At 38.5% G+C, this 13828-nt stretch overlaps 1 protein-coding gene across 1 annotated transcript in view; it reads left to right on the top strand.

Annotated features, from left to right (window-relative positions):
• The window catches only part of PARD3B (par-3 family cell polarity regulator beta), a 1020734-nt gene that overhangs the window by 470378 nt on the left and 536528 nt on the right, over positions 1-13828 (top strand). The window contains exon 4 of the mRNA XM_032859992.1: positions 7482-7591. Coding sequence (XP_032715883.1) covers positions 7482-7591 — 110 coding nt within the window. The remainder of the gene's footprint in view (positions 1-7481; positions 7592-13828) is intronic.

Genomic DNA, 13828 nt, shown 5'->3' with positions numbered 1-13828 from the left:
TGTCCTCAGAAATACAACAATAATATACTGTGAGTTGAAGGCATAACCATTTTCCGAAAAAAGTATACTTTTCCAGTAAAGGTCAGTTTAAAACCCCCTCTCTTGTGTTTATAGCAGCAGTACTCCAATTTATGTGGCTTTCCAACAAGTGAAACATCTTTTATCATGTATATACCCATTGATATCTGTTGTGTAACTGGTAACTATTCTGTGAATTACTTGCATTTGTCCTTTCATGTTTTTGAACAGGCATGTTTTTTGCAACCCACAATGAAAGAAAAAAAAAATGATACCATTCATCAGCTTAAACTTCTTTGCTCCTTTTATGGCAATACTGGGAGTTACTTTCCTAAAGGAGTGATATTTAAGACTAAAGTATTTGGACAGCTACAATTCTGCTAAAATTTGAGTTGGTTTCTCTTGTGTGGTTTTTCCATCATGGTGTCTGAAAGCATGTCACAGCTGCCTCATTCATCACAGGCCAGGCGCCAAGGCTGGTCAGGCACTCCTGTAGTGAAAGTGGTCTCTCCTTGGTCGTCTGCCATAAATTGTGCCACTATTGATATTATTACCAGGTTTTTTCTTTTTTTAAATGGGTCTCCAGATTTCAGTGCAATGGAATTTGTTAGGTATATGTTGAAAAGCCTTTTCTAGCACCCATAAAATCCTTACAAAAAAGAAAATCTGGTTGTCTCCTTTACAAATGATGTACTACTTTCACTCATTTTTTTTAAAATTGAGGTATTAACAGGATTACTAGGAAGAAAATACTGGTGAGACATTTAAACCATCCACGGGAGAGATCATGCACTCTGGGAGAGGTGCCGCTGTGCCTTGGCTTGTACGTCCAGCATTTTGCCAGACATGCCCATGGGACTGTAGCTTAATGTTTGCCTTTTAGCTACTCATCCCCACCACCCTTGCCTTTTATCTGTATCTCTCTATCCAAATCTTCCTTTCTGCTGACCTCCTCAGATGAAAAGGAGGGCCCCTGCGTCAAAGAGCTGTCATTTCTCTTTCTCTCACGCACCTGCTCTCAGAGAGAATGTGACCCTGCAATAGAAAAGTGTCAAGAGAATAAGGCTGGAGTAGAAATCAAGTCCAAGAGACTTAGAAACTTAATTTCTCTGGACTTCCGTTTCCTAATTGGCTACTAAATCATGGAACTATCTCTTTGTAGATCTGGCACGGGACTTTGGTGTAGCTTACCCAACACGCTTACTTAGGTGATGAGGAGAGAGGTGAGCCTCAGAGGTAGAACAGCTTCCTAGAAGTTAGGCGCTGCCAGCGCCTCCTCTAGAAGGCCCATCTCCTGACATCCCATCTCACTTCGCCACATCTCGGGAGGACGTGTCCATATTTTAATGTCAAAGTGATTCAATTAACATCAAATTTATTCAGTGGGTGTTGAAGTACAGGATAATTGAAAGGCATTCCTCTACATGCTGACTAGTACAAACTCTATTAAGGAAAGGTACTATGAGAAACCCAGATGCAGCCCATGCCTACTGTTAATATTATTAATAAACTATTAATATTGATTACCTAGAAAAATGTGTCTTTTCCTACTTATCACTTTTTAAGTTTCTAAGGTTTTTAACCACTTGCAATTCATTTTTATCCTCAAAGTGAAATATTTACCAATTTCGGTGTACTTCAATAGCTTTATCCCCTTTTGTATTTATCTTGTTATCCTCAGTGTCAGTGGCATTGCCGAGAGAGCATGTTTTCTCTCTTTAAACTGTCTGTTTTGGTGATTTGATAATTCAGTAACTACAGAAGTAATCCCTTAGAGCAAAGGAAAATTGAAACTCTAAAAAGACCAGGTTTTATCCCCTCTGTACATAAACAGTTTATCTTGGAAACTCCAGTCCCTTTCTCCATTTTCTCCCACCCCACCTTCGCTCTACATTTGCCTTTGTGGCTTTGCTTGCCATTTGTCATTCTAGATACCTTTTCTTTCTGAAGCTTCTGTAAGAATGTAAAATTCTGTTTTTCTCATTGTTTTGTATGTGATGCCATTGATACATCTGTACGAACTCCTCCTTTTTATATTTTGTTTACCTCATCTTTATCTCTACTTGTTAATTCTGGAAGCCAATATGATTTCTAATCTGAACTTCATACTCATCTTCATGATGCCCACCTGAACATCAGTGTCTTGTTTTTCACACACTTCAAGACATCTTGGATTAAAAACATTGGGTTTGTCTGTTTGTTTCTAAAACAAATCATAGCAGTTGCTGAAATTTTCCTATTGCTCTCTCTTCCCTAAGTAAGAAGTATAAGAAAGGTTTTAGACACCTCTTTTATGCTTCTCATTTGCTTTGTATACATATTCATTGCTAAATTCTCCCATGTCTTTTCCTCGTTAACCGTTCGTTCCATTTCTGCCGGCGACTGCTGAGTTTCTATCCATTTCCCTCTCATTGCCCTCAGGTCTCTCTGAGCTTGAGTCCACCAACTTACAGATGCCTTGTTGGCACGTGAGCTGGGATGCCCTTAAGCTCTTCAGGTATCAGTCACTCTAGAGTGAATAGGACCAGTATTGATGACAAGCTAGCCTTTTGGTTTTGCTCAGGAGAATCATTAACCATTTTTAGGTAAATCTCTACTCTTACCAGACAATTTAGAACCTATACCTTTGTGATGTTTGGTATGGGATTTATGTTTTTTTTTTCCTCTGCCCACTGAGGTATCATGTGGGTGATTTTTCTGAGCTTTGGTTTTTATCTCTATAACTGCCTGTCTTTCTAAAATGTCTAAGTCTTGGGGTACCTGGTAGCTCAGTCTGTTAAACGTCTGTCTTCAGCTCAGGTCATGATCCCAGGGTCCTGGGATCGAGCCCTGCAGTGGGCTCCTTGCTCAGTGGGGAGCCTGCTTCTCCCTCTGCCTCTGCCATTCCCCTCCCACTCGTGCTCTCTGGTGCGCGCGCTCTCTCTCTCTCTCTCCGCAAATAAATAAAAATAATTTTTTTTAAAAGATGTCTTTCAAAATCTCCCAAACAGAATTTTATGTACAACACATCATCTGTCATTTAAGCTAATTCCAGCCCAAACACATCTTCCAAATGTAGGAAAAACTCCATCCAGGGATATGCGTGTGTGTGTGTGTGTGTGTGTGAGAGAGAGAGAGAGAGAGAGAGAGATAAATTATAATAAAGAGATGGAAACTGACACAGGTAACTTGAATTGGCCTTTTATATCTTGCATGGTCATTAATGTACCCATTTGATCCTTTTAAGTAGCCGCCGCCTCTTTGAGAACTCTTTTCCCCAAAATGAAGCAGGTGGTCCTCCTCTGGTTCCCCTTATTTACATTTATAAGGACATTGGACAAGCAACTGTGTACCCCCTTCACTTCTTGTTTTGCCTTCATTCGAATGGTGATGCTTGAGCAGTGGGAGATGCGGCATCATCTATAGACATCCAGGAACTGACTCTTGTGCTGGTTGGTACAAGGCCTGGAGAACCTGATGAGTCTAGGCGTCTCTGTAAAGGGAAGTGCAGTGAGTGATTCTGTCCCGAGTGTCACATAAGCCCTGGGCATTCGTGAACAGGGCTCCAGAAAGAATTCAGACTTTCCTGCTGGCAAGCCCCTGTCGTCAAGGACAGAGTCACCAGCAGCTACACGCTTGATCAGCAGCTCTTCTGCTGGGAGGGATGCTGCTTCTCTTTGGTGCTCTGTGGCTTCCATTAAGTTTCTGTGCATCTGCTTAAATAAAATGGGACTCATCCAGTCTATGTTGTGCGTTTTCATTGGTGTGGGTTCAATAATCCATAGCTAACCCCACTGGCACAGTGCGTTGATGTCTACCTGTGTGCAAATTGTTCCTCGTCCTCGCATCCTCTTTTTTAAAAGAAAGCCTAAGCAAGCACCATGACTACTCATCTTAATATCAGTCGCCCCTTGTATAGCTCCTGATACACAGTGAGGCCTCAAATAGTTAACCATGTGGAAAAACATAATGCAGTTGTGTAAGATTTTATGCTGTAAGGTACATAACATTTCTTATTTTATTTGAGCTTTGCTGCCAGTAGCTTTTAAACTTTGATTCCAAGGAATACTGCTGTTCTCTTGAGCTGAACTGAGGACTTTTGCCTCTAAAATCTAATAAGAGTCCTTTCTTAATTAACTAAAAAATACCAATGAATAATGGGTTATTTTTTTCCATTTTCAGTTCCCTTCCCACACCATCATTCTTTTTTCTTAAAAGCTTTGATTTCTATAGTAAGTCTATACCTGGTTCAGCACAGGATTATGTTTTACTAGTTTAATTTACATATTATTTCTTTTTATAAATTTTATTTACTTATTAGAAAGAGAGAGTGAAAGAGAGCACAGGTAGGTGGGAGGAGCAGAGGGAGAAGGAGAAGAAGACTCTCCACTGAGCAGGAAGCCCAACATGGGACTTGATCATGGGACTCCATCCCAGGACCCTGGGATCATGACATGAGCCAAAGACAGATGCTTATGGACTGAGTCACCCAGGTGCCCTAATTTACATATTATTTCAGGAAAATTAGGTGTTCAGCTTTTGAGCTGCTAACACTGTTCACAACAAGAGCCAAGTGCTATTAAGTTCATTTTATTGGGGGGTGCAGGATTTCCTGCATGAAAACTGCAGACTGCACAGTTCCATGTCCCATGCCTGCCTTCTTTTATTTCAGCCTTCTATCAACATGATGATTTTTTTTTTTATCACTAGGTTTTAAATGATGAGAATGTGTCACCAAGCCACCTAGTGTCACAGAGACAGGAGAGGTGAATCTCGGTTTTCATGACTCCAAAATCCACGGTCCTCTTTACTGTATGGACACATGATAGTTCTTAGAGTCGAGTCTAATCTCACTGTTATGTTATAAGCTCCTTCACTGGAGAGGTCATGTGTTATTTACTTTTTCCCTCCCACAGAAAATTTTCTAAAACTGGATGTGGTTGTCTTCCTTTTGTTTCAGTTAGCGGTGTTTACAAGGTGGGCCTTCTACTCTATTACATACATGTAAGGATTTCCCCCAAATTGTCTCCAGTACTTGGAATTACTTGTCTTCTGTTCTATATTAGGATGCATCTGTGTGTCCTTTAAGTTGTAACTCAGTCTCTTCTTGGCAGGCACCTTCAAATGAGGCTTGGCAATTAAAAAAAAAAAAAATACAAGTATCAAATGAATTTTAAATTGCCAAAGGAATGGTTGTTTAAAACTCTCTGAGATAGCAGCTCATATTTAAATATGCTCATTTTTAATTCCAGTGTGAAATGATTTATGCTTATTATTAACACATTAAGACAGCCAAAGGAAAATTAGAAGGTGACTCAACAGAAGACATTCAAGTGTGGAATCCAAAAAAAGTAGAGAAGAACAAAACTTATTCCAGATGAGTTGGGAGTATGTTTAAGGTCTAGTCACCTTCCTTTGTTTTTTTTGTTAATGATCCAAATAGTGGGTACACTGGTACAAAACTGAACTGTGTTGTCCCAGGAAACACCCTGTAATATTATGGCCTATTGATTGAATGCACAAACTCAAGTTCATATTGTCATAGAATTATGTCTTAAATAATTAAACATTTTATTATTAAAACAGCAGATATTGATGATAAGTAAAGAGTCATAACCATGTCCTTAGAGTTGCAAGAAATCTCTCCGGTGGCTTTAAGAAGAATATATTTATTATCCAGGAAAAGTAACAGGACTGTCTCTCTCTCTCTCTCTCTCTCTCACATAGACACACAGACACACACACGTATATTCTGTATATATTCATATATGTGTGTATGACTTGGCTGAAAAAACAGTACAGTTGTCAATCACTAAGATTTCCATTTCTGTGCCTCTAAATCAACCTATTTTTGGACCTTGGTGTTCCCTGCTGGTTTTACTTGCTTTTAATTTGTTTTTAGATCACTGGCATGCAATGGCCTGGTCTGGCTTAAATGTTTAGAAACTAACTGGAGTTTCATAGAGTTTTCTCCAATCTCCTCTTAATTTTTAGGATAATAGATTGCTTCTGAGGATATCACTTTTAGACAGATTTGTTCACTTTATATTAACGGTAATTCAGATCACCTGAATCAGGGAAAATATTGGTACAGGACTAAGGCCCTATTGCCTTGAGATATTTATGATATTTTCACTCCTACTTATTTTCATTTAATGTCTCTTTCAAGAGAGTTGGCAACCATACAACTGTTGCTATGTCACTTGCTTAAGAAATTTTTACATGGAAATGGAGGAATTAGGGAATAACATAGTAAAATGTTTATTAATAAAAAAGAAATAATAGGCTGTAAACTTGGGCTTTATAACACCTTTTGGTTAGTATTTCATCCTCAGTAGATCTTAATTTCCTATTATAAAAGAAGTTATTTTTAAAAAAACAACAAGGATAAAAGGAGTCTGAACAAAGTTGGAAGGTATTAGCATCTATATTTTGTACAAAGAATAAAAATGTTGGAAATCAGATTTGTAAATAACTTCAAAATGGATTCACTTTTTGTAACTGTACCATATAAAATGAAATATGAAAAAATGTTCTTTTAAGCAGCAATAGCTCAAGAGAGTTGGGGAAGATTTTGCAGAATATTGATAAATGGAGAATTGCATTTCTCCTGCTTTCCATTTTTCCCCCAAAGTGTGCGAATAAGAAGTTAATTTTTATAAGAGAGCAATTTTTAGACCACAAAAGGACATTTTTGAGAGTTTGCTCTACAATGGCCAATTTTGTATGAAACAAATTATTTTAGGCCTAATTGCAGGCAGACTAGTTAGGCCGCTAGCTCTGTTAAGGTTGAATTTCACTTGAACTTTCTAATAGTATGATCTTTTCTCAGAATTTAATAACTAGCTCAAATATTTAATAGTGGAAGCTTTTTCATTAAATTAAAAAGAAATCAAGATATTATTTTAGAAGAACTAACTTATTTTCCTTACCAGTTTTATCGACTTCAGGAGAAAAGGAGAGAATGGAACCAATCTCTTTCTATACTTAAATAGACATTAATGCTCTAACCCCAGCAAATAATATATTTCAATGTATATCGTCATTCAAAAGATTTGGGAAGCACCAAATGGCAGCAGTAACTATACTTCTAGCTCTACTGAAAAGCAAATTGCACTGACTATGTGAACCTCTTCACTCGTCTGCGGGATAATCATTCTTTTTAATACTCAGATACATTCTCTAGATCTGTTTCAGTTGCACACTGCCAACCTCTGCATTGCCTAAAGGTTTTGGTTAAGTACAAAGACTTGTTTTGAAATGCAAGTGGGGAAAGAGGAGAATTGCAAGATTTTGTTTCCATGTGTCAGTCTGTAAATAGATGACAAAAGATCATTAAATGGATTAATTTACAAGCATCCTTAGAAATAGAATGTTTTTACATAAAAGCATGTTGTAAACCTTTTTAATTAAATTGCATTGTACCCTGCACTCTCTCCTCCCCAGGGTTCTGCTGACCTCTCACCTCTTACTTTGTCCTACAGGCACTCCACTGCTGGTGAGGAGAAGCAGTGACCCAGCTCCAGGCCCACCTGCTGACGCCCAGCCCAGGGCTTCACACCCCAGTGGCCAGAGTCTGAAACCTGTTATTCTAGTAGGTATCCTGCCGTTTGCCTTTCTAATGAAAGATCAAAGTGCCTTACCCATAGACTAACTGGGACTTTGCAGTCTTAAGTGAGCTGATCATTGGAGAGCATTTGGCAGGACATACAGTGTTAGTAATAGCTCCTCTGGAATATTCTAGGAATTTATACAGCACTGATTAGTGCTTTACACTGCATCATTTAAACTTCCACATCAAGGTGGGCACCAATTTTGGCCTCCATTTTACTATAATGCCATTGAGGCAGAGGGAGGTTTAGTAATTTTTCTAAGGTCACAACTAGTAAAGGACAGTAAAGAATTGAACCCAATTGATTTGGATCCAGAGTTCCATGCCGTTCACCAGCGCACCGCGCCGTCGAATTTCCTCCATCCTCCTGCTTTGAACGCCCAAGGATATCATTTTATGTATTTTCATTGTGTTAATGCAGGCGTTTTTGAAGTCCCACCATGGTGAGTGGTCATAGAGTTTCGAGATACCAATATCATGTATGTTGTGGTACCAGTACTGGGTTTCTAGAACTCAACATCCAAATTAAAGAAAAATAAAATTATATATCAGAAGTGCTTGTAACAAGACTCACTTCTAACTGATGGGTTAAATGGAGAATGAACCCTGAAGAGCTGGTGTCCGCCTTTCATATAATGTGGTACTGTCGGATCTTTCTGATAAACCCCGAGCACTTGGAAGAGTTGTGACTGTGGTCCATCCTTGGAAGTTGCCTGAGAGATTTTGGTTAATGGGTATATATTTGTGCAATAGTGGAGCCATTTTAAAAAGTTTCCTAAAAACCAGTCTCTTTCCCATTTTAAGTCTCACTGTCTATAGTGCCCTAAGGAAAAAAGCAATATTTTAGACTTACATAAGGATGCTGAATGAACTAGCCAGATTCTCACCAGTTTGGTATAAAATGTTCTCAAGAACATGTGCCAGTGTATGAGTTAGGAGTCCCTATATCAAACCACTGAGTATTTACTAATAAGATTGTGGCAGTGTTTTGGCATATTTCTTTCTGTAAACAAGGAAACAATTGTCCTCAAAGTGTTTTATTTTTTTTTAAAGATTTTATTTATTTATTTGACAGACAGAGATCACAAGTAGGCAGAGAGGCAGGCAGAGAGAGAGAGAGGGATAGGAGGCTCCCTGCTGAGCAGAGAACCTGATGTAGGGCTCGATCCCAGGACCCTGGGATCATGACCTGAGCTGAAAGCAGAGGCTTTAACCCACTGAGCCACGCAGGCGCCCTCTCAAAGTGTTTTAGATGTAAAGTTTCCCCACTGTCCTTTTAAGGAAACATATTTAATGGAACATTACTTTAATAAAAATCAGGTGTATGTGTTCCACTCTGTTGGTGAGTTTAAACAGAACTAGTATTTAGCACACTGATTGAGACTGTGTTAAACCCAAGTATACTGGATTGGAGGAAGAGAAGCTGTATAAATGAGAAAAGTTGTAGTTTACTGCTCATTTTTTCAATGTAGGTATACCCCAAGTCAGAGTATATCTGATTGTGTTACCATCATTTACATGCAGAGAATTACCCGCATGTAGTTCAATGTTTTTATCACTTAGGTTCTGTGTTTAGACCAATCGAAAATATTCAATACTGCTTTCCTTACAGGAAATGAGGACTAGTATGTTTCTGATAGATTCCATATTCTTACCAAACTAGGATACCATTGAGTTCTAAGTTGAGGTATTTGGTGAGGGAGTATATTACTACTAGCAAAGATGCAAATCCTAATTCAAGAAGAAAGGCTGGCACCCCAAATCCTTTTACCTAACCGTATGCAAGTTTCCAAGCAGTGGCTGAGTCTGTATGTATCAACAGTAAAAAGGAAATCACATTTTTTCCTTTCCTCAATGTTCTCTGTGGCTGATGAAATGCAGATCTGAGGCCCAAAGAACAGAGTCTGGTCCTTGCTTGCCACAGAATACTGGCACATCCTAGACTTCTCTTCCTTTGGTTGTAAAATAATGTCCAAGCAAACTTGAAGCCTTAACAGCCCAAGGTGCAGACATTGTGCCTTATTTGTCTATCTCTAGTGCCAAGCACACAGAGGGTACATGCTATGTATGTGTTGGACTCAGGAATGTAGGCCCATATTCGTCTATGGAGAGTTCTAGAAGTTCTCAGAAGTTACCCACCTGTTCTAATTTGGCCATTCTCTCTGTTACCCAAAAGATCTACCAGGTAAAGATTTATCTGCTCCAAAGTCTGGTTCATCTCAAGCAAAAGAGGCAAATCGTTTAACTGCCATACTGTGAAAAGCAGGCTAAGTTAGTAAAGGAAGACGTTCATTTGAGTCTGTTTTTACCCAGAAGAAAAATGTGTGTGTGTGTGTGTGTGTGTGTGTATGTGTGTGTGTGTGTGTATTATGCTTCTGTTCATTTATTCCTATGTATCCTAATTCAAGGACCTGTCATAGGACCTGCTTGTCCAATACTATAACCACTGGCCACGTGTGGTTATTGAGCACTAAAAATGTGATTCGAGTGTAACACACATAATGCATTTTAAAGATTGAGATATAAAAAAAGAGTAATATGGAAGACCACATTAATAATTTTTATATTGACTATGCATTGAAATGACACGATGGTATATTAGGTAGAGTAAAATATACTATCAAAAATTATTTTCACCTGTTTCTTTTTAAAGCATGGCTACTAGCAAGTTTAAAATTAGATCTATGGTTCACATTCTACTTCCATTGGACAGAAGAGCTCTAGACACAGTAAAATTGGATCTAGCATTAATGAAATGGTTTGAGACCCTTGGGAGAAGGTCTTTGAGTCGCCCATCATCTCTGCGGTAACAGTATGATTAGATTTGCCTGGGGCAGTCCTAGTTTGTGCCTGTTGTCCTGGCATAATTATTAATAGTGTCCCCACCAACTCCCAGAGGTGTCCATGTACGGATGATGAATTATGTGGCACCCTACATATAGCCCCATAGTCACTTTCATTGTTTGCTCAGCGATAAGAGGAACGGCCTTTCAAGGAAACCATGGGAACACAACCACGACTCTCACAAGGGAGCACACTACAGAGAGGGGTTGTGTGGCCAGTCCCCGAGCCCAGGAACTGCAGAACTGGAGATTGCAGATTCTTCCCCATCTCTCAGATTCCATAGTCCCACTTGGTACTTCCTCTATAAACTCACCATATTTGATGTCTATGAATTAATAAGTGATGATGAATATGGGATGTGTGTGATAATTCAGCCATGGTACAAGTAACATGAACAATAATTGCTTAAAAAGCTCTGTTCAATGACATTGCATTCCAATATCCAAAGGAAGAAAAACAATCAAAATTTCCAGCTCTTAAACAGAGTGTTCACATGTAAGTAATTCACAGATGGCAAAGCCCCAAGTGGGTTATGTTCAGTCGTTCCCAAGAAATGAAACTTGCTTATAACCCACAGCTTAAAAAGCTATAAGGATGAATATTTGACACATTTGATTATGTTGAAATATTGCCTTTAAAACCACAGTTGATGACTGTTATTTTTACTTGCACTTCATTAGGCTTATTATAGCAGGAAGAACTTTCTTTGATGCCCAGAGATGCATGTTTGTGAAAAGCTGGAGAAGTTGCACTTGTTTTCTGGCTGGTTAAATTATTACAAATTGGTTATTTAAGATGTACACCCTCAGACAAGGTGAAGTTTTAAAAAGCGTTTAAATTAGGAAAATCAAATTCTGTACAAGTCTCAAATTCTGTGTACTGAAAAGACACCAAACCTCACTCTTTGTTACTTAGGGTACCACTGGCTAAACAGCATGGAAATTTATTTTCTTTCTTCCTCTTTTCATAAACCCGTCGGTTAATCAGAATAGCATAATTATTAATGTGCAAATTGTAATGACTATTTATCTTTCAAGGCAATAGAAAATCCAATCCTACTGACTGCTTTTGAATTAAAGAAAGAGAATCCTGGGGGCAAGATGTAATAGTGGGAGTCTGCTTATGGGATGTCTTACCTCCCTTGCCTTGATTGTAACCTGGTGTTTTTGGCTTAAGGGCATGCCATAAAACCGGGTTCTTGAAATTGATGTTCCCGAATTTGTGGGTGGAAGAGAACTCTAAACCAGATGTGATTTTTTTCTTAATATCCGGTTAACTACTATGGTTGTTTTAGGTTTTAATGACTGTTTATAGTTTCACATTTAACCCCTGAAGCAAAATGATCCTGCAGGGTGAGTAAATTAAAAAGTGGATTCCTGAAAATTATAATGCTGTGGTTGTTCTTGGATATTAAATGACTTTGTTTGTTCTAAAACCGTTACTTCTCTTGCATCACCAAAATAAATTAAGAAAATATTGGTCCGTCTTTTAAAGAGTTCATATCCACAACATATACATTTTCTTTTTCAAAAATAGTATGGCAATACTGGGGTTATTAAGTCGGGAGTTCATGGATGAGTTTCAGAGGGTCTGTTAACCCTGAGGTGTTATGCTGTGGACCATTGCATGGGCATGCATTTCTTTTTCTTTTCTTTTTTTTTTTTTTTTTGAGATTTTTTTTTTAATTTATTTATTTGACAGACACAGATCACAGAGATCACAAGTAGGCAGAGAGGCAGGCGGGGGGAGGGGGGGGCCGGGGAAGCAGGCTCCCTGCTGAGCAGAGAGTCTGATTAGGGACCTGATCCCGGGACTCTGAGATCATGACCTGAGCCAAAGGCAGAGGTTTAACCCACTGAGCTACCTAGGTGCCCCACGGGCATCCATTTCTTGTGAAGGAGACTCTCTTCCTTTTTTTTTTATTTATTTTTTTTATTTGAGACTCTCTCACATCTTATCAAATTTTAAAAGGGAAAAAAATGATCAAGAACTGCTTGTTTGCAGGTTTAGGATGAAACAATGTGAGAAAGCCATCAATTCTCAGAATTTGGTGAAGGATAGAGATTAAGAAGTGTGGTGGGAATTTACACCACCCCCCAAATATTAAATAATTAAGGCTGTTTCATCTTATTATCACGTGGCCTATCCAACATCTAGGATATAAATTTCAGATGTAAGGATGAATAGAAGTTTTTGAATTGCTGCGTTGAGAGGTCATCAACCTGATCCCAGCAAGAGTAGGGTTGGAGGTAAAGGGAAGATACCCTGGGGAGAAGTGTTTCCCGTGGTCTTCATGTTAAGGGAGATAAGATGGTTCTTTGTAGTTTTTCCTATTTTATCAGCAAAAATAGTGGCAGGTAGCTTCAAGTGGAAGGAAGTATTTCCAATGAATAGGGACATTCTCTTTGTGTTTTGCAAATAATGTGATGGAGCGTTGATTTGAGAAATTTTCCTCTGTGTGTCGCATATATTGAAATCATCATCATTGTTGATCTTGACTTAAACATTTTCATTTCCATGAAAGAAATCATTGAAATATTACAGAGAAATTTAAGTAGCATTGCTTTTAGGGTTAAAATCATCAAATTGTCACTGAGAGATGTGAGAGGATTTTCGGTGGTGGGTCACTGTCAAAACCCCACACAGAAACTTAACAAATTTTGAATAACCAAATCATGTTTTTCTTTCCACTAGATACCCAATTAAGTAGCTATAGAAACATTGAAATAAATTAATTGTTGTAGACAGTGATGTAGATGGGAAGGAAGGCTCTATTCGTTGTCTCCCAATGAGGAGAGAGGGACACCAATGAGCAAAAGGGAGGGAGAAATAACATGTAATATGTAATTGTGTTATTTAGAGATACCGAAGCCTACAAAAGGTTTTTCTTTTATTTCCCCCTTTCTGACACAGTGATTTAATAATAGTCCTGGTGTTTGTAACTCCAGCTGTTCACACTGTGTGTTGATAAGACCAAAGCTTGGAGACACATTGCAACGATGGTTTTCATATGGCTTTGTTTTCAAGAGATAAAGCTGCCATCCAGTATTTCAAGGGGCCAAATGTTTACTTAGTTTGGCAAGTTTAGGCAGCTTAATTTCTGAAGCAGTTATGTTTATAAGACTTGAGTTCCAGGTGGGGAAAATCCAGACACCTAATTTCTTCTGCAACAGAGTTTTTCACCAAATCTTATAGAAGTTGGTAAGACAAATTTGGGTTTTCTGAATGTCTGTACCATGACTAATAAAGGAACCTAGGAAATGTGACTCCTGTTTGGGTGTGTGTTCCCTGATCATTCTTCTTGGGTCTAGTCCAGAACTGGAAGTCTAAGAGAAGGACCACTATTCAGAGGTTAGTTTCAGAAATTTAAAAAAA

This window comes from Lontra canadensis, unplaced genomic scaffold (assembly GCF_010015895.1).
Source record: "Lontra canadensis isolate GAN:19392208 unplaced genomic scaffold, GSC_riverotter_1.0 scaffold18, whole genome shotgun sequence".
Taxonomy (NCBI): Eukaryota; Metazoa; Chordata; class Mammalia; order Carnivora; family Mustelidae; genus Lontra; species Lontra canadensis.
Note: the sequence above shows the minus strand (reverse complement) of the source record. Positions and strands in the feature narration are given on the sequence as shown.